Below are 23,864 nucleotides of genomic sequence, written 5' to 3' on the forward strand. Positions count from 1 at the left end.
GATGCTCGTAGACAGGTGGGGTCTACCAGAAATCGACCTTTCCGCATCTCGCCAAAACACGCAGGTCAAAGCCTTCTCCCTAAACCCCAGGGACAGCTCCAGAGGGGTAGATGCTCTAGCCCAGAGGTGGAGTTTTCGCCTGGCCTATGCGTTCCCACCGATCCCAATTTTAGCAAAGGTCTTACGGAAAATCCGAGAAGAACAAATACCAACTATATTGGTAGCCCCGTTGTGGCCAAAAAGGAGCTGGTTATCGACCTACGGGTAGACGACCCGGTCCAGTTACCAGTAGGAAACGACCTTCTCTCACAGGGACCCATTCATCACCTGGATCCTCACAAATGGAATCTGGCGGCATGGTTACTGAAGCCCAGGTGCTGAAAGCTAAAGGGCTATCAGACTCAGTAGTTACTACACTTCAACAATCAAGAAAACCAGTAACCAATGCTATATACAATAAAGTTTGGAAAAAAAATTCACCTTTCTGTCTCCCTAAGCTACCAGATCCCCTCAATCCGAATTTATCGCAAATTCTAGATTTTCTACAAAAAGGCTTACAAATAGGCCTCAGGCCTAGCACTTTAAAAGTCCAGGTCTCCGCCCTCAGTTCTATTTTTGACCAGGATCTGGCAGGTCATCGCTGGATTAAGAGGTTCATGACGTCAGCCTCCAGAATGAACCCTAAAACACAATCGCTAGTGCCCCTATGGGACCTTAATGTAGTATTGCAGGGGCTTACAGGTCCACCCTTTGAACCTTTATCCTCCTGTTCTCCACAAAATCTCATTTACAAGACAATTTTTCTGGTGGCTATAACCTCGGCAAGAAGAGTAGGAGTATGTCAATGAGCGAGCCCTACTTGTCTATTAGGGATGACTCCATAGTACTACATCTCGACCCCTCCTTTCTTCCAAAAGTAGTCTCAGAATTCCACCGCTCCCAGGAAATTGTCCTACCTTCCTTCTGCCAAAATCCAGCAAATCCAAAAGAAGAAAGTTTTCATACGCTTGACGTCAGACATGTTGTACTATACTACATAGAGCAAACCAGCTCTTATAGAATTGATCAAAATCTATTTGTCCATCCCTCCGGACAAAATAAAGGGAAAAAAGTAGCAAAAAGCACTATTGCTAGCTGGATCAAGAAAGCTATAGCAGAAGCATATCTTGCTCAAAACAAAACAACCCCAGTGGGGATTAAGGCCCACTCGACCAGATCCACTTCAGTCTCCTGGGCAGAAAGAGCAGGTGCCTCCGCGGAACAGATCTGCAGGGCAGCTACGTGTGCTTCTTCTTGGCATACTTTCTCCAAACATTATAGATTGGACATATTGCCCAACAAAGATTTAGTCTTCAGCCGGAAAGTTTTCCAGGCCGTTGTCCCTCCCTAGCGCCAAATTAGTTGGTATTCCTCCGTATGCCGTCGTGGAAGGTGACTAGAGAAAATAGAATTAGACTTACCGGTAATTCGGTTTCTAGGAACCTTCCACGACGGCGCTAATTCCCTCCCTATACTCCTGGATAAAAATCTGGGATTCAAGGTAAACCGGTGCTATAGTTTTCAGTTATAAGTCAGTGGGAGGTGGTAGGGCCTTTCAACCTCTCCGTATTTCCTCTTCCCCATTAGGGCAAAGAGGCAACCTCCGTATGCCGTCGTGGAAGGTTCCTAGAAACCAAATTACCGGTAAGTCTAATTCTATTTTCTTTGCCACTCTGCCCTGAAGGCCAGCATCCCGGAGTCACCTCTTCACTGTAGACGTTGACACTGGCGTTTTGCGTGTACCATTTAATGAAGCTGCCAGTTGAGGACCTGTGAGGCGTCGATTTCTCAAACTACAGACTCTAATGTACTTGTGTTGTTGCTCAGTTGTGCAGCGCGGCCTCCCACTTCTTTCTACTCTGGTTAGAGCCTGTTTGTGCTCTCCTCTGAAGGGAGTAGTACACACCGTTGTAGGAAATGTTCATTTTTTTTGGCAATTTCTCGCATGGAATAGCCTTCAATTCTAAGAGCAAGAATAGACTGTCGAGTTTCACATGAAAGTTCTTTTTTTTCTGGCCAATTTGAGAGTTAAATGGAACCAACAAATGTAATGCTCCAGATTCTCAACTAGTTCAAAGGAAGGTCAGGTTTATAGGTCCTCTAATCAGCCAAACTGTTTTCAGCTGTGCTAACATACTTGCACAAGGGTTTTCAAGGGTATTCTAACCATCCATTAGCCTTCTAACACAGTTAGCGAACACAAAGTACCATAAGAACACTGGAGTGATGGTTGGTGGAAATGGGCCTCTATACACCTGTGAAGATATTGCATTACAAACCAGACATTTGCAGCTAGAATAGTCATTTACCACATTAACAATGTATAGAGTGTATTTCTGAATCATTTAATGTTAGCTTCATTGGAAAAAAACTGTGCTTTTCTTTCAAAAATAAGGAGATTTCTAAGTGACCCTAAACTTTGGAACGGTAGTGTATGTCTCCACATTATTGACTGCAGTTCACATGCTGATGTCGGTGTGCACAGTTCTCCATTACTTTTTTCTTTATATATTCTTCCCTCTCTGTCTCGTTCCAGCCTCCGTGTTCACCTGCCTGGCGATCGCTCTGGGATTTTACCGCCTCTGGAAGTAGTGAAGACCCGCCAGCGTATGATTGTCAGCAGCTCGTGCTCATCCTCTCCCCGCTGCTGCCAATCACCATCAGCTCCCCGCAGGCAGGACTCGTAGCCGTTCAGGGCTCACGCACAATTCATCATTTCTCGGGTTATTCTGGGACCGCACTGAATGTTTCCCCAAGTGCCTTTTCTCCGTTTTGTCCCCTGACATTTATTTTCTGGTTTTATATTGTTATATTAAATCTATTGTGCGTCGCTGCTGGTTCAGGGTCTGCGCCCCGCTTGTTGGTTGTGATCGGGTCAGAGTGGCGAGTGTCGTTCTTTTCACATTTTGAGGTTTTATAAAGGGTTATGATGCACTAATAAAAAGCCTTTGACCCGCTGCAATTCACATGACAACCACTGGGTGGCCAACTCCTCACACGGCTTTATAAACAACAGAAAAGTCTGGAAAATCCAAAGAAAGTTTTAATAAATCTTTTTTCAATAAAAAATATTCAATTTTTTCGGAAGTCAATTTTGATATAAAATCTAGAAAAGTTTGATTTCTATAGATAACGAATCCAGGGTCAGGTGACCCGCGACAGTCTACCTCCCAGCATGCATTGCGTTACTTCTCCGTTCCTCTCTTCACAAACACGCCGCCAGGGTTTTGCTGCGGAGCCGGTTTCTTTTTCGCGCTTTTCTTCTCCTTGTACGCGTCAGACAGTTTCTGGAGGAAGGATAAATCATGTAAGAAAAGAGTTAACAAAATTGGTTTCTTGTAGACACGGCGCCACAGCTGTCTTCAGGTTGTGTGTGGTACTGCAGCCTGCACTGACTGAAGGCAAAAACCTCATACACCCCGTGCAGATTAAACCAAATTTCACACGTCAAATTTTTTTTTTTTTTACAAGTTTTAACCTGGCCTTGCTAAAAATACTAAAATCATCACATGCTCACCCTCCCCAGGTCCAGTGCTGCTCTGGTGATTGTGTACCGGCTGCAGCAAATCACCAGAGTAGCAGTGGAGGTGCAGCGCTGGACCGGGGGAGGGCAAGTACATGTGATTTTAGTATTTTAAACAATGCCAGGACAAATTGGGGAAAACTCCTTTCACTTTATAATCCTGTTTTTACAGCTGGATGGAACTTTATTTTCCTGATCTACAGCAGAGAAAAAAAGAGAGTGAAATGATAAAATGCTGGATACCTGAAGCCACCACTCGAGGGCGCTCACTGCACACTGTGTACAGAATACGCCATTACATAGTGTGCTGTGGGCTCCCCCTAGTGGTGGCTGCAGATAGCAGCAAGAGATTTGGGGCTCTAAGAGGAAGCAAAAGGTGTCCGTGGCGTAAGGATTGAGCCTTGTACAGGGGTGTACCGGCCATAGCAGCAGACCAACAGGCATCTAGAAGCCTCGTGAGCTGGGAAGGGGGATCAGTGCCCAACTCCTCACCTGTAATTACTATTTCAACCGTTTCTTGCTATATACAGCGGAGCTGTGGGGCCTCCATGATATATATAGGGGAGCTGTGGGGCCATCATTACTATAGATAAGGGGCTGTGGGGGTCATCATTACTATAGATAAGGGGCTGTGGGGGGTCATCATTACTATAGATAAGGGGCTGTGGGGGCCATCATTACTATAGATAAGGGGCTGTGGGGGCCATCATTACTATAGATAAGGGGCTGTGGGGGGTCATCATTACTATAGATAAGGGGCTGTGGGGGGCCATCATTACTATAGATAAGGGGCGGTGGGGGTTATCATTACTATAGATAAGGGGCTGTGGGGGTCATCATTACTATAGATAAGGGGCTGTGGGGGTCATCATTACTATAGATAAGGGGCTGTGGGGGGTCATCATTACTATAGATAAGGGGCTGTGGGGGGTCATCATTACTATAGATAAGGGGCGGTGGGGGTCATCATTACTATAGATAAGGGGCTGTGGGGGGCCATCATTACTATAGATAAGGGGCTGTGGGGGGTCATCATTACTATAGATAAGGGGCTGTGGGGGCCATCATTACTATAGATAAGGGGCTGTGGGGCCATCATTACTATAGATAAGGGGCTGTGGGGGGCCATCATTACTATAGATAAGGGGCTGTGGGGGGGTCATCATTACTATAGATAAGGGGCTGTGGGGGTCATCATTACTATAGATAAGGGGCTGTGGGGGTCATCATTACTATAGATAAGGGGCTGTGGGGGGTCATCATTACTATAGATAAGGGGCTGTGGGGGGTCATCATTACTATAGATAAGGGGCTGTGGGGGGTCATCATTACTATAGATAAGGGGCTGTGGGGGCCATCATTACTATAGATAAGGGGCTGTGGGGGGTCATCATTACTATAGATAAGGGGCTGTGGGGCCATCATTACTATAGATAAGGGGCTGTGGGGGGTCATCATTACTATAGATAAGGGGCTGTGGGGTCATCATTACTATAGATAAGGGGCTGTGGGGCCATCATTACTATAGATAAGGGGCTGTGGGGGGTCATCATTACTATAGATAAGGGGCTGTGGGGGCCATCATTACTATAGATAAGGGGCTGTGGGGTCATCATTACTATAGATAAGGGGCTGTGGGGCCTCCTTGCTATGTATAGGGGGCTGTGAAGCCATCATACTGTGTGGGGGGCACTTTAGGGGCATCGTGCTGTGGGAGAAATTATACTGTGTTGGGGTAACTGGTGGCACTATACTGGAGGCACTGTGCTGTCATCATAATGTGCTGGGGGGCGTTATACTCTATATAATCGTCTAAGGGGGACTTCCGTCTGTCTGTTTGTCACGGAAATCCCATGCGCTGCTACGGGCACAGCCCAGCCGAGAATTAGTCCCTCCCTACTTCTGCCCAGTCAGCCCTCACACAGGGTTAATGGCAGCGTTAACGGACCGCGTTATAACGCACTCCATTAACGCTGCTATTAACCCTGTGTGGCCAACTTTTTTTTACTATTGAGAGACTACTAAGCCATGTGGGTAATTTCGCAATGCATCTCTGGGAACGGAAGCTGGCGGCAGCACTGTGTTTTATTTTAATTATTTTTAACGGATATGGTGCCCACACTGCTGTATACTACATGGGCTCTGCTATATATTACGTGGGCTGTGCTATATACTACGTGGGCTGTGTTATATACTGTGTGGTCTGCTATACATTACATGGGCTGTGTTATATACTACGTGGCTCCTTTATACTACGTGGCCTGTGCTATATACATACAGTGGGGCAAAAAAGTATTTAGTCAGTCAGCAATAGTGCAAGTTCCACCACTTAAAAAGATGAGAGGCGTCTGTAATTTACATCATAGGTAGACCTCAACTATGGGAGACAAACTGAGAAAAAAAAATCCAGAAAATCACATTGTCTGTTTTTTTAACATTTTATTTGCATATTATGGTGGAAAATAAGTATTTGGTCAGAAACAAAATTTCATCTCAATACTTTGTAATATATACTTTGTTGGCAATGACAGAGGTCAAACGTTTTCTGTAAGTCTTCACAAGGTTGCCACACACTGTTGTTGGTATGTTGGCCCATTCCTCCATGCAGATCTCCTCTAGAGCAGTGATGTTTTTGGCTTTTCGCTTGGCAACACGGACTTTCAACTCCCTCCAAAGGTTTTCTATAGGGTTGAGATCTGGAGACTGGCTAGGCCACTCCAGGACCTTGAAATGCTTCTTACGAAGCCACTCCTTCGTTGCCCTGGCGGTGTGCTTTGGATCATTGTCATGTTGAAAGACCCAGCCACGTTTCATCTTCAATGCCCTTGCTGATGGAAGGAGGATTGCACTCAAAATCTCACGATACATGGCCCCATTCATGATTTCATGTACCCGGATCAGTCGTCCTGGCCCCTTTGCAGAGAAACAGCCCCAAAGCATGATGTTTCCACCACCATGCTTTACAGTAGGTATGGTGTTTGATGGATGCAACTCAGTATTCTTTTTCCTCCAAACACGACAAGTTGTGTTTCTACCAAACAGTTCCAGTTTGGTTTCATCAGACCATTGGACATTCTCCCAAAACTCCTCTGGATCATCCAAATGCTCTCTAGCAAACTTCAGACAGGCCCGGACATGTACTGGCTTAAGCAGTGGGACACGTCTGGCACTGCAGGATCTGAGTCCATGGTGGCATAGTGTGTTACTTATGGTAGGCCTTGTTACATTGGTCCCAGCTCTCTGCAGTTCATTCACTAGGTCCCCCCGCGTGGTTCTGGGATTTTTGCTCACCGTTCTTGTGATCATTCTGACCCCACGGGGTGGGATTTTGCGTGGAGCCCCAGATCGAGGGAGATTATCAGTGGTCTTGTATGTCTTCCATTTTCTAATTATTGCTCCCACTGTTGATTTCTTCACTCCAAGCTGGTTGACTATTGCAGATTCAGTCTTCCCAGCCTGGTGCAGGGCTACAATTTTGTTTCTGGGGTCCTTTGACAGCTCTTTGGTCTTCACCATAGTGGAGTTTGGAGTCAGACTGTTTGAGGGTGTGCACAGGTGTCTTTTTATACTGATAACAAGTTTAAACAGGTGCCATTACTACAGGTAATGAGTGGAGGAAAGAGGAGACTCTTAAAGAAGAAGTTACACGTCTGTGAGAGCCAGAAATCTTGATTGTTTGTTTCTGACCAAATACTTATTTTCCACCATAAAATGCAAAAAAAATGATAAAAAAACAGACAATGTGATTTTCTGGATTTTTATTTCTCAGTTTGTCTCCCATAGTTGAGGTCTACCTATGATGTAAATTACAGACGCCTCTCATCTTTTTAAGTGGTGGAACTTGCACTATTGCTGACTGACTAAATACTTTTTTGCCCCACTGTACATACATATTCTAGAATACCCGATGCGTTAGAATCAGGCCGCCATCTAGTACTAAATAAGGGATATAATAGTGGGTGAGAACACTAAGGGGCTTCAGTCTGGGCAGAATTAGTTTACCTGCCGTAATACATGGGGCGCCATGATTTCTATGTATACGGACCGGCTCCACTGATTTTGGCTGGAGCACAAGCAGCGGCTTGTAGAGTGGTCGGATATTATTATTATGTAGTTCCAGGGCCTCTCTACCCTCACACCACAATTCATATAACGGGTCATTACGAGTACACAGCAGAAGTTTTAAGCCACGCCCACTTGTCAAATGAACTGCACAATCTTGCCTGAATAGTCAGTAAGGCGGCCTCTACCGCCTCATCCGCGGTCCGGCTCGCTGCTTCCTGCCCCCTAACACCTCAAAGGTAAGTCCTATTCGTGTGCCTTGGAGGAACCAACTATTATGGCTGCCGTTACTTTCCATGGTCACAGTCCCCGGCCTACAAGTCTGCAGCTCGCTCCATTTACTTCAATGGGAAATAAAAAAAAACTGTTCCAGCTCAGCCGCCATTTACTGCTCTAACTTTCCACGTTGTAGCCTCTTGGTTGCCCCTTCTCCCGTCTCGTTCCTACACAGACGTCGCATCTGGGACTTAGTCCCTGACGAAAAGCAGCTTTACTCCCTTCCTTAAATACTCTGTGCTGCTGATAAAGAAATCTAAGTCTCCCTGTAATAAGACATTGCTACCGCTCTACGGTATATGAGCCGCTCACGCTGGGTCTGGGAGGAGGTTTCGTCTGCTGCAGGCAGCTGCTGAGCTGAGAGATCTGCACCCTGTAGTCATCAAGCTGGACCTCCATCTTCTCCCGGCGCAGACGCTCGTACTCCAGCTGTGCCTCCAAATCTCTGATCACCCTACGGAGAAAACCGGGCCTTAGAAGGGGTATTCCCATCTCCAAGATCCTATCCTAATAGGTATGATAATAATATTAGCAAATGCCTCCAAGTAAAAATGTAGTATAGTTCTTCTGATTAGCTATATTGCATGTGAAAGGCATTGCAGTAGCTTAGTTATTCATCTTCAAGATCCTTTTCCAATATGTAGTAGGTGTAATAATAATAATATTAGCAAATACCTCTAATTAGAAATGTAGCATAGTTCTTCTGATTAGATATATTGCTTAACCCATGAGCAGGGCATTAGGGTAGCTTAGGTGTCCATGTTTACAACCACCCATACAGTGACAGTTATTAGTGGTCGTAAACATGGACACCTAAGCTAATGCCCCTGCACATGGGTTAAGCAACATAGCTAATCGGAAGAACTGTACTACATTTCTCATCAGAGGTATTTGCTAATAAGATTAAACCTACTACATATTGGGATAGGATCTTGGAGATCGGAATACCCCTTTAAGTTATATGTCACTGGCGGACCGTGAGAGACCACATAATGTGTTAGGGAGACCTGATTATCCAGGTCAGTACGATTACATTGATAAATATTTAAATTTTTTATACTGATTTTCCTTATTTTGCAACCATTATAACAGTAAAAGAAAAAAACGTTGGTATGAGCCAATTACTGGAACAAGAGCTTATTTTTTTGGGGGGAGCGATATGATTTATTGATCACTTTTTGCTGCTATCTGCCCCCTATTCAAATCAATAAGGGGCAGATGTGCAGTACTGGCCATGGCCACTATGCAGCTGATGGAGCTGTGCGGCTCTATAGCACCCCCACCTCTCAGACACTGAGGATGGGCCGTCAATGTTAAAGTCCTGGACAATCCCTTTAATGCTAAACCTTTACTTCTCAGATTCTTTCTGCTCTTTTTTCCTCCTATTGTCTTCTTCCAGGATGCCGCCCAGGTGCTTGAAATTGCTTTTTGCGATCTCCAGTAACTTCTCGAGTTCTTTCATCTTGTCGTGGGCTCTCGCTGGAAGAAAGACAATGTAACACTGATATTTCCAATAATACTAGACCACTGGCTTCCAATCTGTCACTGCAGCTAGTTTGAGAACTACAACTCCCAGCACGTACAGGTTGGAGACCCTTATTTTGAGGTCGGCACCAGTCCAGGAAGAAGACCTCAGACCTGCTCCCTACATCCCCCCCCCTTTATTTTTCTCTACGTACCGCGGGCCTTCTTTTTTTCGCCGGCGCTCAGGTTTATGTCTTCTTGTTGATCGGTGCTTCCTTCCACGCCGTGCCTCTCGAAAAACAAGGGGTCGTCTTCTTCTACCTCCTCCCCTGAATCTTCATCGGCTCTGCCCCCCAAGAGCTTTACAGCAGCCGGATGTGCGGACCTGCCACCGACACACAGAAACAGGTCAACAGCGAGTAGTCCAGGCCAGAATCCAAGACGGCACATGGGAAATTATCCTCCTACCTTTTCGCCACATCTTTTGGGGTCTCCCCGGCCTCGGTGGTGATGTTGTAGTCCGCCCCCATTTCCAGCAGCCACTGTATACACTCCAGCTGACCATGACTCGCGGCTGAGGAGCACAACACCCGGTTACATCGCATGGATCGCCCCGTAGAACTGTAAGACGTTCCCTTAGTCGGGCTTGTCCCATTTATTTTTATGATTCTCACCTTTGTGTAAGGGGGTGGAGCCTTTATCGTCTCGCTCGTTAATGTTAATTATTCCACTCTCTACCAGTTTTCGAAGAGCTAACAGATCACCTTTATAGGCAGCGACGTGAGCCGGGAACGCCAAATCTAACGAAGAACAGAATAACCATAATTAAAAGGCTAGATAGATAGATCATTGTCTTGTTGGATGGTGAACCTCCGTCCCAGTCTCAAATTACTGACAGACTGAAATAGGTTTTGTTCAAGAATATCCCTGTAGTTCACATCATCCATCTTCCTCTCAACTCAAACCATTGTCCCTGCTGCCGAAAAACATCCTCACAGCATGATGCGGCCACCATCATGTTTCACTGTGGGGATGGTGTTCTAGGAATGATGAGTTGTGTTGGTTTGTTGCCAGACATAGCTTTTACCAAGGTGGCCAAAAAGTTAAATTTTGGTCTCTTCTGACCACAGCACCTTACTCTGTCTTAAAGGCTTTTCTCTGCCCACTTTTCCATGTAGGCCACCTCTATGGAGTGCACGGGTTATTGTGGTCATATGGACAGATCCTCCAGTCTCTACTTGGGAACTTTGCAGCTTCATGGGGGTTACCTTTGGTCTCTGTGCTGCCTCTCTGATTAATGCCCTCCTTGCCCAGGCTGTCAGTTTTGATGGGTTGCCCTCTCATGGTAGTTTGTTGTGGTACCATGTTCTTTCCATTTGATGATAATGGATTTGATGGTGCTCCGGGAGATCATCAGAGATTGGGATATTTTTTTTTGTTTAGAACCCAAGCCTGACTTCGACTTCTCAACTACTTTGTCCCTGACTTGTTTGGAGATCTCCTTGGCCTTCATGGTGGTGTTTGGAGATCTCCTTGGTCTTCGTGGTGGTGTTTGGAGATCTCCTTGGTCTTCGTGGTGGTGTTTGGAGATCTCCTTGGCCTTCGTGGTGGTGTTTGGAGATCTCCTTGGTCTTCATGGTGGTGTTTGGAGATCTCCTTGGTCTTCGTGGTGGTGTTTGGAGATCTCCTTGGTCTTCGTGGTAGTGTTTGGAGATCTCCTTGGTCTTTGTGGTGGTGTTTGGAGATCTCCTTGGTCTTCATGGTGTCGCTTGGAGATCTCCTTGGCCTTCATGGTGTTGTTTGGGGATCTCCTTGGTCTTCGTGGTGGTGTTTGGAGATCTCCTTGGTCTTCATGGTGTTTGGTCAGTAGTGCCTCTTGCTAATGGTGTTGCAGCCTCTGTGACCTTTCAGAAAAGGTAAAGTGTATATACTGACAGACATATGACACTTAGATTGCACACATGGCGATGTCCAATCACTAAGCATGGGACTTATGAAGGTAATTGATTGCAACTCAAATTATTAGGGGCTTTAAAACAAAAGGGGTGAATTCATATGCACACGCCAATTTTTTAGTTATTTGATCCCATAAATTTAATTTATGCCTACATTTTTCTCACTTCACCAACTTAGACTATTTAATGCTGATGCATCATACACAAATCGGATTGCAAAAGTATTTAAACACAGGTTGTAATGTACAAAAATAGGTAAAAAGCCAAGGGGGTGAATACTTTCGCAAACCACTGTAAATTGAAAAAAACAGATTTTGACACAAACAAAGAGAAACATAAGATTCTGGCTGCCACTAGGGGGAGCTCACTGAAGACAATTACAGTATTGAACCCTATGAGGGTTGTGTGGATCTGTGTGCAGTGAGCTCCCCCTAGTGGTGATCATTTACATCTATGGCTACAGGAAGGGAGCAGGAAAAGTTCCATACCAGTAAACCGCAGCGTAGATTTCATTAGCATCTATGGTACAAAACATGTCGGCTCTTTGGTATACTCACTCTCCATCTCCTCTGGGTGATCCCTCTCATACTCTACACCGTCTATATACTGAATGACTTTCTCCTTATAAAATCTTCTCGCCAGGTCCTTTGGGTTGTCTCCCTTATTGTTTCTTGCCTCCAGTGCACGGGTGAAGCTGGGGAGTTTACTGAGCAGAAATTTTAAACAATGCAGATGTCCCTCCATGGCGGCTAAATGCACTTATAAGAATATGATAGACAAAAAAAATATATCCTGTAATATATATTATACAGCATCAATATATAATGTACATAGACAACAACAGGGGGAATCATTTCCAATGTAAAAATACATTTCCAACTCAGATTCATAATCTCACCCATAGGGGTCAGCATTATAGTAGTTACGGTATATTCTTGTTAATAGGGGCAGTATTATAGTAGTTATATTCTTGTACATAGGAGCAGTATTATAGTAGTTATATTCTTGTTAATAGGGGCAGTATTATAGTAGTTATCTTCTTGTACATAGGGGCAGTATTATAGTAGTTATATTCTTGTTAATAGGGGCAGTATTATAGTAGTTATATTCTTGTTAATAGGGGCAGTATTATAGTAGTTATATTCTTGTACATAGGGGCAGTATTATAGTAGTTATATTCTTGTACATAGGGGGCAGTATTATAGTAGTTATATTCCTGTACATAGGAGTAGTATTATAGTATTTATATTCTTGTACATAGGGGCAGTATTATAGTAGTTATATTCTTGTACATAGGGGGAAGTATTATAGTGGTTATATTCTTGTACATAGGAGCAGTATTATAGTAGTTATATTCTTGTACATAGGAGCAGTATTATAGTAGTTATATTCTTGTACATAGGGGGAAGTATTATAGTGGTTATATTCTTGTACATAGGAGCAGTATTATAGTAGTTATATTCTTGTACATAGGGGGCAGCATTATAGTAGTTATATTCTTATACATAGGGGGCAGTATTATAGTAGTTATATTATTGTACATAGGAGCAGTATTATAGTAGTTATATTCTTGTACATAGGGGCAGTATTATAGTAGTTATATTCTTGTACATAGGAGCAGTATTATAGTAGTTATATTATTGTACATAGGAGCAGTATTATAGTAGTTATATTCTTGTACATAGGAGTAGTATTATAGTATTTATATTCTTGTACATAGGGGCAGTATTATAGTAGTTATATTCTTGTACATAGGGGGAAGTATTATAGTAGTTATATTCTTGTACATAGGGGGAAGTATTATAGTAGTTATATTCTTGTACATAGGGGGAAGTATTATAGTGGTTATATTCTTGTACATAGGAGCAGTATTATAGTAGTTATATTCTTGTACATAGGAGCAGTATTATAGTAGTTATATTCTTGTACATAGGGGCAGTATTATAGTAGTTATATTCTTGTACATAGGGGCAGTATTATAGTAGTTATATTATTGTACATAGGGGGAAGTATTATAGTGGTTATATTCTTGTACATAGGGGGAAGTATTATAGTGGTTATATTCTTGTACATAGGGGCAGTATTATAGTAGTTATATTCTTGTACATAGGGGGAAGTATTATAGTGGTTATATTCTTGTACATAGGAGCAGTATTATAGTAGTTATATTCTTGTACATAGGGGGCAGCATTATAGTAGTTATATTCTTATACATAGGGGGCAGTATTATAGTAGTTATATTATTGTACATAGGAGCAGTATTACAGTAGTTATATTCTTGTACATAGGAGCAGTATTATAGTAGTTATATTCTTGTACATAGGAGCAGTATTATAGTAGTTATATTATTGTACATAGGAGCAGTATTATAGTAGTTATATTCTTGTACATAGGAGCAGTATTATAGTAGTTATATTCTTGTACATAGGGGGAAGTATTATAGTGGTTATATTCTTGTACATAGGAGCAGTATTATAGTAGTTATATTCTTGTACATAGGGGGCAGCATTATAGTAGTTATATTCTTATACATAGGGGGCAGTATTATAGTAGTTATATTATTGTACATAGGAGCAGTATTATAGTAGTTATATTCTTGTACATAGGAGCAGTATTATAGTAGTTATATTCTTGTACATAGGGGGAAGTATTATAGTGGTTATATTCTTGTACATAGGAGCAGTATTATAGTAGTTATATTCTTGTACATAGGGGGCAGCATTATAGTAGTTATATTCTTATACATAGGGGGCAGTATTATAGTAGTTATATTATTGTACATAGGGGGCAGTATTATAGTAGTTATATTCTTGTACATAGGAGCAGTATTATAGTAGTTATATTCTTGTACATAGGAGCAGTATTATAGTAGTTATATTCTTGTACATAGGAGCAGTATTATAGTAGTTATATTCTTGTACATAGGAGCAGTATTATAGTAGTTATATTCTTGTACATAGGAGCAGTATTATAGTAGTTATATTCTTGTACATAGGAGCAGTATTATAGTAGTTATATTCTTGTACATAGGGGCAGTATTATAGTAGTTATATTCTTGTACATAGGGGCAGTATTATAGTAGTTATATTCTTGTATACAGGGGCAGTATTATAGTAGTTATATTCTTGTACATAGGAGCAGTATTATAGTAGTTATATTTTTGTACATAGGGAGCAGTATTATAGTAGTTATATTCTTGTACATAGGAGCAGTATTATAGTAGTTATATTCTTGTACATAGGGAGCAGTATTATAGTAGTTATATTCATGCACATAGGGGGCAGTTTTATACGTTAAACATGAATATACCGGTAATAGTATATCTACCTGGTGAGTTTCCATCATGATCGATTTCTTCCACGGAAGCGCCCCATCTAACAAGAAGCTGTAAACAGCCGAGTCGGCCATGAAATGCAGCATAATGAACTGGTGTCCATCCTTTAATATCTGCGCTGCCTGTATCCTGTAATGAATATTACCTTAATTACGGTATATAGATTAATGCCTTAATACATGAAGACCGTCTGTCATGTAATAATCGGTATATTCGCCTTTGCTCACCGCTACACTGCGCAGAATGGTCTGTAGGGTGAATGAGTGCCCATGGGAAGCAGCCAGGTGTGACGGGGAGCACTGCCGGTCATCTTTAGCTGATAGGTTTGCTCCACTGAGAATCAAGGCCTGTGGTCAAGAGCAAGACATGGATATAATGAGATAGATAGATAGATAATAGATGATAGATAGATAGATAATAGATGATAGATAGATAGATAGATAGATAGATAGATAGATAGATGTTTGCTGGGTACCTGCATGCAGGCATCTTGCCCTTTTATAGCAGCTATATGAGCTGCTGTCCATCCTCTGCTGGTGACATTAGTGATATCGGCCCCGTGCCACAGTAACCAGTGAAGACACTGCAAGATAATAGACAAACTGGAGATAAGCATGATCATAATTATTATTATTATTATACATTTTTATAGCGCCATTTATTCCATGGAACTTTACGTGTGAAAGGAGGCAAATATAGACAAATACAATAAACATGAGCAAAAACAAGGCACACAGGTACATAAGGAGGGAGGACCCTGCCCACGAGGGCTCACAGTCTGCAGGGGATGGGTGAGGATACACTAGGAGAGGGTAGAGCTGGTTGTGCGGTGGTTCAGTAGGTTGAGGACCACTGCAGGTTGTAGGCTTGTTGGAAGAGGTGAGTCTTCAGGTTCTTTTTGAAGGTTTCTATGGTAGGCGAGAGTCTGATGTGTTGGGGTAGAGGGTTCCAGAATATGGGGGAAGCACGAGAGAAGTCTTGGATGCGGTTGTGGGAAGAGGAGATGAGAGGGGAGTAGAGTAGGAGATCTTGTGAGGATCGGAGGTTGCGTGTAGGTAAGTACCGGGAGACCATGTTACAGATGTATGGAGGAGACAGGTTGTGGATGGCTTTGTTTGTCATTGTGAGGGTTTTGAACTGGAGTCTCTGGGCAATAGGAAGCCAGTGAAGGGCTTGGCATAGGGGCGAGGCTGAGGAATAGCGAGGAGACAGGTAGATTAGTCGGGCAGCAGCATGTAGGATGGATTGGAGTGGTGCCAGAGTGCTAGAGGGGAGGCCAGAGAGTAGGAGGTTGCAGTAGTCAAGGCGGGAGATGATAAGGGTGTGCACTAGTGTTTTTGCGGTGTCGCGGTCAAGGAATGTACGGATCCAGGAAATATTTTTGAGTTTGAGACGGCAGGAGGAGGCAAGGGCTTGGATATGTGGCTTGAGAGAGAGTAGAGTCGAGGATCACCCCAAGGCACCGAGCATGCAGGACTGGGGAAAGTGAGCAGCCACTGACATTGATGGATAGGTCTGGTGGAGGGGTAGAGTGAGATGGGGAAAAGATGATGAATTCTGTTTTGTCCATGTTCCGTTTTAGAAAGCGAGCTGAAAAGAAAGTCTTAGTTACTCACCGGTTAATGGTGTTTTTCGGAGTCCATGACAGCACTACGGAGAGAGGGGATCCGCCCTTCAGGAACAGGAAACCTACAGATATATAAGGGCGGCACCTCTCCCACGCATCAGTTGGTTTACAGAGCACAAGAGGACCACCAAGGTTAATAGCATACATAATAAACAATAATACAATAATAAACTATTCACTACCCGTGAATTATATATAAATGAAGGAAGAGGTGTACACCCAGAACTTAAGAAGACGGGAGGGTATGTACAGGTGCTGTCATGGACTCCGAAAAACTCCGTTAACCGGTGAGTAACTAAGACTTTATTCGGTCGTCCATGACAGCACTACGGAGAGAATTACAGAGAGTAACTAACTAGGGAGGGACTACAGCTTGCAGCACCCTTACACCAAAAGAGAGGTCAGAGGAGGCACCCAGGTTCAATCTATAATGGTTATAGAAAGTGTTTGGAGAAGACCAAGTAGCAGCCTTACAAATCTGGACGATCGACACCTCCAATCTTTCCGCCCACGAAGCCGCCATAGCTCTAGTGGAATGCGCTTTAAGACCTTCAGGCGCTGGCTTGCCCTTTGAGATGTATGCCAGCGAGATAGCCTCCCTAATCCACCTAGCTAAGGTAGATTTTGATGTTCTATGCCCTTTCCTACTACCCTGATAGGACATGAATAAGGCGTTATCTAACTTCCAGGGATCAGTTACCACTAGATACTGCAGGATACATCTTCTTACATCTAAAGTGTGTAACTTCCTTTCCTTATCGTTGGTAGGATTGGGGAGGAAAGATGGAAGGACTATTTCCTGTGTTCTGTGGAAACTGGACACTACCTTAGGGAGATATGCTGGATCAGGGGATAGTATCACTCTATCATCCCTAAGCTGCATGTAAGGGGGAACCCTGGATAATGCTTGGATGTCGCCTATCCTACGCGCCGATGTTACGGCCACCAGGAAGGCTACTTTAAGGGATAGATTTTTAATAGAGGCTGAAGTAATTGGCTCAAATGGGGCCTCTGTCAAGGCTGAGAGGACTAGGTTTAGGTCCCAAGGCATGACTCTATTCTTCACAATTGGCCTAGACCGTTTTGTTGCCCTGATGAATCTGATGACCCAGTGATTCTCAGCGATGTTGCAGCCAAAGAGGGCCCCCAAGGCTGATACCTGCACCTTAAGAGTATTTGGGGATAACCCCATATCTAACCCCCTTTGTAAGAATTCCAAGATCTGGTCTATTGGTATTGACTGACCAGCTATTACCCCCGAGTTCTGAAGAAATCTCTTCCAGATTCTGACATAGATTTTTGTGGTTATCACTTTCCTGCTTTTCAGCAGCGTGTTAATGAGGGCCGGCGAGAACCCCCTATCTTTTAGCAGCGCCCGCTCAAAATCCACGCCGTCAGATGAAGGCCAACCGCTCGAGGATGGTAGACTGGGCCCTGGGATAGGAGATCCGGGATGTCTGGCAAGACCCATGGATCGGACATCGACATAGCCCTCAGGCATGGAAACCACGTCCTTCTGGGCCAGAAGGGGGCAATTAATATTACTGTGGCCTTGTCCTTCCTGATTTTCCTCACCGCCAGAGGAAGTAGAGACAGGGGAGGAAAGGCGTAGGCTAGCCTGAAGTCCCAGTTTATGAGGAGGGCGTCTACTGACAGGGGATTTTCTCTGGGGTTCAGAGAGCAGAATTGTGCCACTTTCCTGTTTTCTTTTGTGGCAAACAGGTCTACCTCTGGTTGTCCCCACCTTTCCACGATAAGGTCGAAGATGGTGCCGTTCAGGGACCACTCTCCCTGCCTTAATGTGTTGCGACTTAAGAAATCCGCTGTAGTGTTTTCTGCCCCTTTTATGTGTAGAGCCGTCAACGAGAGAAGATGTTGCTCTGCTAGATGAAACAGACGATCTGCTACACACATCAGGGATCTGGAACGAGTCCCGCCTTGGTGATTTATGTATGCCACGGTGACTCGATTGTCCGAGAATACCTGCACGTGGTGGCCCTGTAGATAGACAAGGAGTGTTTTAACCGCCTGCTCCACAGCCGTTAACTCCTTTAGATTGGAAGACATTTCCATCTGATCATGATCCCAAAGCCCTTGGACCAATGTATCCCCCATGTGAGCCCCCCACCCAGAAGGGCTAGCGTCCGAGGTGACAATACGAGTTATATTATATTCCCAGGGGACCCCTGTGGACAGATTCTCTTGTTCTAACCACCACCCGAGGGATACAATAGCGTCTTGGGATAGGGTCAGCAGGCTCTCCAGACATCCCCCCAACCTTTTTTGATGTAACAGCACCTCGCCCTGAAGTATCCTCGTATGATACTGAGCCCATCGGACCGCTGGAATACAGGACGAGAGAGAGCCTAGCAGAGACATGGCTTTCCGTAGGGACATGGTGGGGTTTTTTCTTGAGGCAAACGGCATTCCTGAACCTGGGAATCCAGGGTCAGGCCTAAAAATCGCTGCACCGTCATGGGCTGTAACCGTGATTTTTTAACGTTTAGCAACCACCCCAGACGCTCTAGAGCCGACATCACTTTATGTAACTGTTCTAGACAGTGATCCGCCGTTTTACCTACGATAAGGAGATCGTCCAGGTAGGGGATTATTAGAATGTTGGACTCATGCAGGTGTGCCATAACTTCCTCCACTACTTTGGTAAATACCCGAGGGGCGACCGAAATCCCAAAGGGAAGGGCCCTATACTGGAAGTGTCTGACTACCCCATCCAACCGTACCGCCACCCTTAGGTATCGTTGGTGACCTGCATAAATAGGGATATGGTAATAGGCGTCCTTCAAATCCAATACTACCATAAAGCAGTTTTTAAACAGCAGCTTTATTGCGGTGTTAATAGTTTCCATTTTAAATGGTTGAACGGTCAGAAAATTATTCAGCGCTCTAAGGTTAATGATTGTTCTGAAGGAGCCGTCTGGTTTACTTATTAGGAATAGAGGAGAGTAGAATCCACTACCCTGTTCTCCTTCCGGAACCTCAGATAGGACATTTTTATTGAGCAGATCGTGAACTTCCGCTTCCAGGGCCGCCTGTTCCGCTGGAGAGGATCTAAGAGGGGTGATTCTGAAGAAGTTCTGAGGGATAGAGGAGAATTCTAGCCGCAGACCCATAGCTGGAACACAGCAACAACAACATTTTTGTATTTCATATTGTATATGGTTGTGCGAGCCTTTTGGTAAGTCCTTTCTTTTCTCTTCGCTTGTGCAGACCCATAGCTATCAACCCCAAAATCCAATCACTACTGGAGATCTTGGACCAGGCCGGGTAGAAGGCAGATAGTCTACCTCCCACCGGGGCGACTAGTCATTGGGGAGGTTTTTTGATTTCACGGGGTGGCTCCTGACGTCCTCCACCAAACATGAACCCAGTACCTCTCTTCTTTTTATCGTCCCATCTGCTCTGGTCTCTGGCTGGTCTCTTCCGAAAGAACCTTTTTCCTGCGAAGGGGCGCCTGTAAGAAGTGGTTGGTAGATTAGGAAACTTCTTCTTCTCATCTCCGGCCTTCTCTAGCAACTCATCTAGGACTGGCCCAAACAGGTATTCCCCTTCGCATGGAATAGAGCACAGACGAGAACTGGATTGAAGGTCACCCGGCCAACATTTCAGCCATAGGGCCCTGCTCGCTGCGTTCGATAATCCTGCCGCTCTAGCCGCCATTCTTGCCGAATCCGCAGAAGCGTCTGCGAGAAAGGCAGCAGCATTTTGGATTGTTGGCAGGAATTTCAACATGGAATCTCTGGAAACACCTTCCAATTTAGACCCTAGCTGATCCAGCCAGACCATCATTGATCTGGCTGCGCATGTCGCAGCCACAGCAGGTCTCAAGGCACCAGCCGACATCTCCCATGTCCCTTTAAGGAACGAATCAGCCTTTTTATCTAGAGGATCCTTTAGGGAAGCCATGTCATCAAAGGGGATAGACGATCTCTTAGATGCCTTAGACACCGCCGCGTCTAATTTTGGCGCCTTATCCCAGGTGTTCACCATGGGGTCCTCAAAGGGGTATCTTCGTTTAAAGGCCGGTGGAAAAGAGCCTTTTTTCTCCGGCTTCTTCCCTTCTCTTTTGATGAGGTTCTGCACCCTGTCATTGAGCGGAAAAGACCTACTTTTTTTAGGGTCTAAACCGCCAAACATTAGGTCCTGCGTTGAACGTTCTGGCCTTTCGTCCGCCACCCCCATGGTGGATCTAACTGATTTAATTAGTTTGTCCATTTGGTCCAACGGGAAACAGAAACGGTTAGACTCTTCTTCCGAAGAGGACGCTGAGGAGACAGAGGCGTCTGAATCAATCTCCCTACTTGGCCCAGCGGACGAATCTGAATTTGAGGCGCTAGGCTCCCTTCTTCTCTTGGAAGGTTCTGCCCGGGATAGGGATTTCAGGGAATCCTTCACCTCCTTCCTGATAATCTCCCTAAGATTTGAAGTAAAATCGGGAGACTTCTCCGCCACCTATGGGAGCGGAGAAAAGGCTATGTCACTTATCCGGTGCTACCGCTATACAGTATCCTATACAACTATTTCCTACCGTCTGCCGCACACACGACTGACAAAGTCTTTTAGGGTAGGTGTTATGAAAGGCAATTCAGAATCACAATGGACATGGAGGTCAGAGCACATACAGTGAACTGACAATAACCCAAAATAATAGAACGAGCTCTGAGACGTGGGAACTCTGCAGACCGCAATCCCTAAGCCTATCAAACCACACTAAAGGTAGCCGTGGAGCGCTCCTGACCAGAACCTAGGCGCCTCGTCACAGCCTGAGAAACTAGCTAATCCTGAAGATAGAAAAATAAGCCTACCTTGCCTCAGAGAAATTCCCCAAAGGAAAAGGCAGCCCCCCACATATAATGACTGTGAGTAAGATGAAAACACAAACATAGAGATGAAACAGATTTAGCAAAGTGAGGCCCGACTAGCTGAACAGAACGAGGATAGGGAAGATAACTTTGCGGTCAGCACAAAAACCTATAAAAAACCACGCAGAGGGGACAAAAAGACCCTCCGCACCGACTAACGGTACGGAGGTGGTCCCTCTGCGTCTCAGAGCTTCCAGCAGGCGAGAAAAACCAATAAAGCAAGCTGGACAGAAAAATAGCAACAAAATAACATAAGCAAAACTTAGCTCTGCAGAGCAGCAGGCCACAGGAATGATCCAGGGAAAAAACAAGTCCCACACTGAAACATTGACAGGAAGCATAGATCAAAGCATCAGGTGGAGTTAAGTAGAGAAGAAGCTAACGAGCTCACCAGATCACCTGAGGGAGGAAACTCAGAAGCTGCAGTACCACTTTCCTCCACAAACGGAAGATCCCAGAGAGAATCAGCCGAAGTCCCACTTGTGACCACAGGAGTGAACTCTGCCACAGAATTCACAACAGGTAGGCGTCTGGCAAAGGGCAAGCGCATAGCGCGCACTCCTTGTTTTTTGATTTACCAGCGCTTTTTTTCCCCTACGGAAATAAACATAGGAAAAGACTGCATCAGGGTACATTCACGAAGATCTCTTACCCAGGCAGTAGCGGTAGGTACCGGATCACTGGGGGGTCGGTCCAGATCCTTTTGCCTTGATCTGCGACTGGCCTGATTACTGCGTCCGCGGGTCTTCTGCTGGGGTTTTGCAAGGGTCTCCGAGGATCTGTCCTGCTCCTGCTCCAGCAGATCACCAGCAGCTCCTGGCACATCCATAGCTGCAGATGCCATAAGCAGCTCTGCAGCAATCTAATCAGCTATAAATAGCCTTCCCCCGCCGGAACATGTGCAGGTGTGAATGGTCAGTAATTAGTCTCCCCCCTGCACCGGACCCTGCTCCATCCTCCCCCGCCCCTGAACGCTTCCCCCCCCCCCCGCCGCTCCCATCACAAGCAGGACGCGGCATTTCCAGCTGAAGCCGACCGGCGTCCGACTTCCGGTCCTGGCTCCGCCCCCCCCCCCGCCGCATCACTTCCGGAAACGGCTAGAGCGGTCAGAGACGCTCCCGGAAGCCGGGGACGGCGACGCCGGATCCTCCAGCCGCACACCGCCATACCAACGCCGCACGTGGCCCCAGCACAGCGGCGATCGCGGCGGAAGCCGACACCCGGATCCGCCCCGATCCCAAAGGAGTGCGGAGGGGCGATCCAGGAAGCCTGCGCCGCCCGGATAGGACCAGAGGTAGGGAGACAGGGCACGGGAGAGCAAACGGACCCGGGGGGAGGGGGGAACATACTTACCACGCTGACCCCAGAGACAGACCTCCTCCGGACGCTGCTCCCCTCTGCACCGCTCACTGCCGTGGAGCCCTACCCGGGCCCACTGTGGCGCTTCCAGGGACCCGCACTGCCCGAGGTAGGAGACCCCCTAGCTACCTGGGTCGGACAGCCGGCCTGGGTGCTTGATAGGAGAACTGAAGATAGATCTGTAGGGAATCCTGTCCTCCAGGAACAGGAAACCAACTGATGCGTGGGAGAGGTGCTGCCCTTATATATCTGTAGGTTTTCTGTTCCTGAAGGGCGGATCCCCTCTCTCCGTAGTGCTGTCATGGACGACCGAATAAAGCTGAGATAGCAGACACAGTGTGGGATTTTGGTAACTAAGGAGGTGAGTTCAGGTCCAGATAGGTAGATCTGCGTGTCATCGGTGTAGAGATAATGCTTACCGTGGGATTCTATGAGCTGTCCTAGGCTGAAGGTGTAGATGGAGAAGAGTAGGGGTCCTAGAACTGAGCCTTGAGGAACATCGACAGACAAGGGGCAAAGTGAGGAGATGGTGGGTGAGGGAGACACTGAATGTCCGGTCTGTTAGATATGACGAGATCCAGGATAGGGCCAAGTCTGTGATGCCAAGAGATGAGAGAATCTGTAGCAGGAGGGAGTGGTCCACAGTGTCGAAGCTAGAAGACAGGTCCAGGAGGAGGACAGAGTAGTGTCGCTTGCTCTTTGCGGTTAGTAGGTCGTTGGTGACTTTAGTTAAGGCAGTTTCAGTTGAGTGATGGGGGTCGGAAGCCAGATTGTAATCGGTCAAAGAGGGAGCAGGAAGAGAGGTGAGAGGACAGATCAAGATGGACATGCTGTTCCAGAAGTTTTGAGGCAGTGATATTGGGGCGATAGCTGGACCCACAGGAAGGGTCGAGGGAGGGCTTTTTGAGGATAGATGTGATCATGGGATGTTTGAAGGATGAGGGGAAGACACCAGTTGTGAGTGAGAGGTTGAAGAGGTGGGTTAGGGTTGGGATGAAGATTGTGGCGAGGTTAGGGATGAGGTGGGACCGGAGCGGATCAAGCGTGCAAGTGGTGAGCTGTGATCTTGACAGGAGGGTGGAGAGCTGATCTTCTGTCATGGTGGAGAAGCTGGTTTTGGAGGAACAGGGTTGAGCAGCTAAGAGGGGCAGTGGGTGCCGTGGGCCAAAGCTTTCTCTGATCGCATCAATCTTCTGCTTAAAGAGGCAAAGTCTTTGGCTGAGATGAGTGGGGAGGGAAGAGGTGCTGGGGGACTGAGTAGAGAATTGAAAGTGTTGAAAAGCTGTTTAGGGTTGTGAGACAGGGAGGATATGAGAGATAAGAAATAAGTTTGTTTTGCGGCAGT

The 23,864-nt window shown here is 45.6% G+C and overlaps 2 protein-coding genes across 2 annotated transcripts in view; one reads left to right on the plus strand and one right to left on the minus strand.

Moving 5' to 3' along the window:
- The window catches only part of CCDC90B (coiled-coil domain containing 90B), a 62,976-nt gene extending 59,853 nt beyond the window's left edge, over window positions 1-3,123 (plus strand). Inside the window, exon 9 of the mRNA XM_069759336.1 lies at window positions 2,576-3,123. Coding sequence (XP_069615437.1) covers window positions 2,576-2,631 — 56 coding nt within the window. The 3' untranslated portion in view covers window positions 2,632-3,123. The remainder of the gene's footprint in view (window positions 1-2,575) is intronic.
- Window positions 3,070-23,864, minus strand: part of ANKRD42 (ankyrin repeat domain 42) — a 28,278-nt gene continuing 7,483 nt past the window's right edge. Inside the window, exons 3-12 of the mRNA XM_069759335.1 lie at window positions 15,129-15,236; window positions 14,881-15,000; window positions 14,647-14,782; window positions 11,877-12,077; window positions 10,039-10,164; window positions 9,833-9,938; window positions 9,580-9,749; window positions 9,253-9,379; window positions 8,213-8,354; window positions 3,070-3,326 (exon numbers count right to left, since the gene is read on the minus strand). Coding sequence (XP_069615436.1) covers window positions 3,225-3,326; window positions 8,213-8,354; window positions 9,253-9,379; window positions 9,580-9,749; window positions 9,833-9,938; window positions 10,039-10,164; window positions 11,877-12,077; window positions 14,647-14,782; window positions 14,881-15,000; window positions 15,129-15,236 — 1,338 coding nt within the window. The 3' untranslated portion in view covers window positions 3,070-3,224. The remainder of the gene's footprint in view (window positions 3,327-8,212; window positions 8,355-9,252; window positions 9,380-9,579; window positions 9,750-9,832; window positions 9,939-10,038; window positions 10,165-11,876; window positions 12,078-14,646; window positions 14,783-14,880; window positions 15,001-15,128; window positions 15,237-23,864) is intronic.

Source organism: Ranitomeya imitator, chromosome 3 (genome assembly GCF_032444005.1).
Source record: "Ranitomeya imitator isolate aRanImi1 chromosome 3, aRanImi1.pri, whole genome shotgun sequence".
In the NCBI taxonomy this organism is placed as follows: domain Eukaryota; kingdom Metazoa; phylum Chordata; class Amphibia; order Anura; family Dendrobatidae; genus Ranitomeya; species Ranitomeya imitator.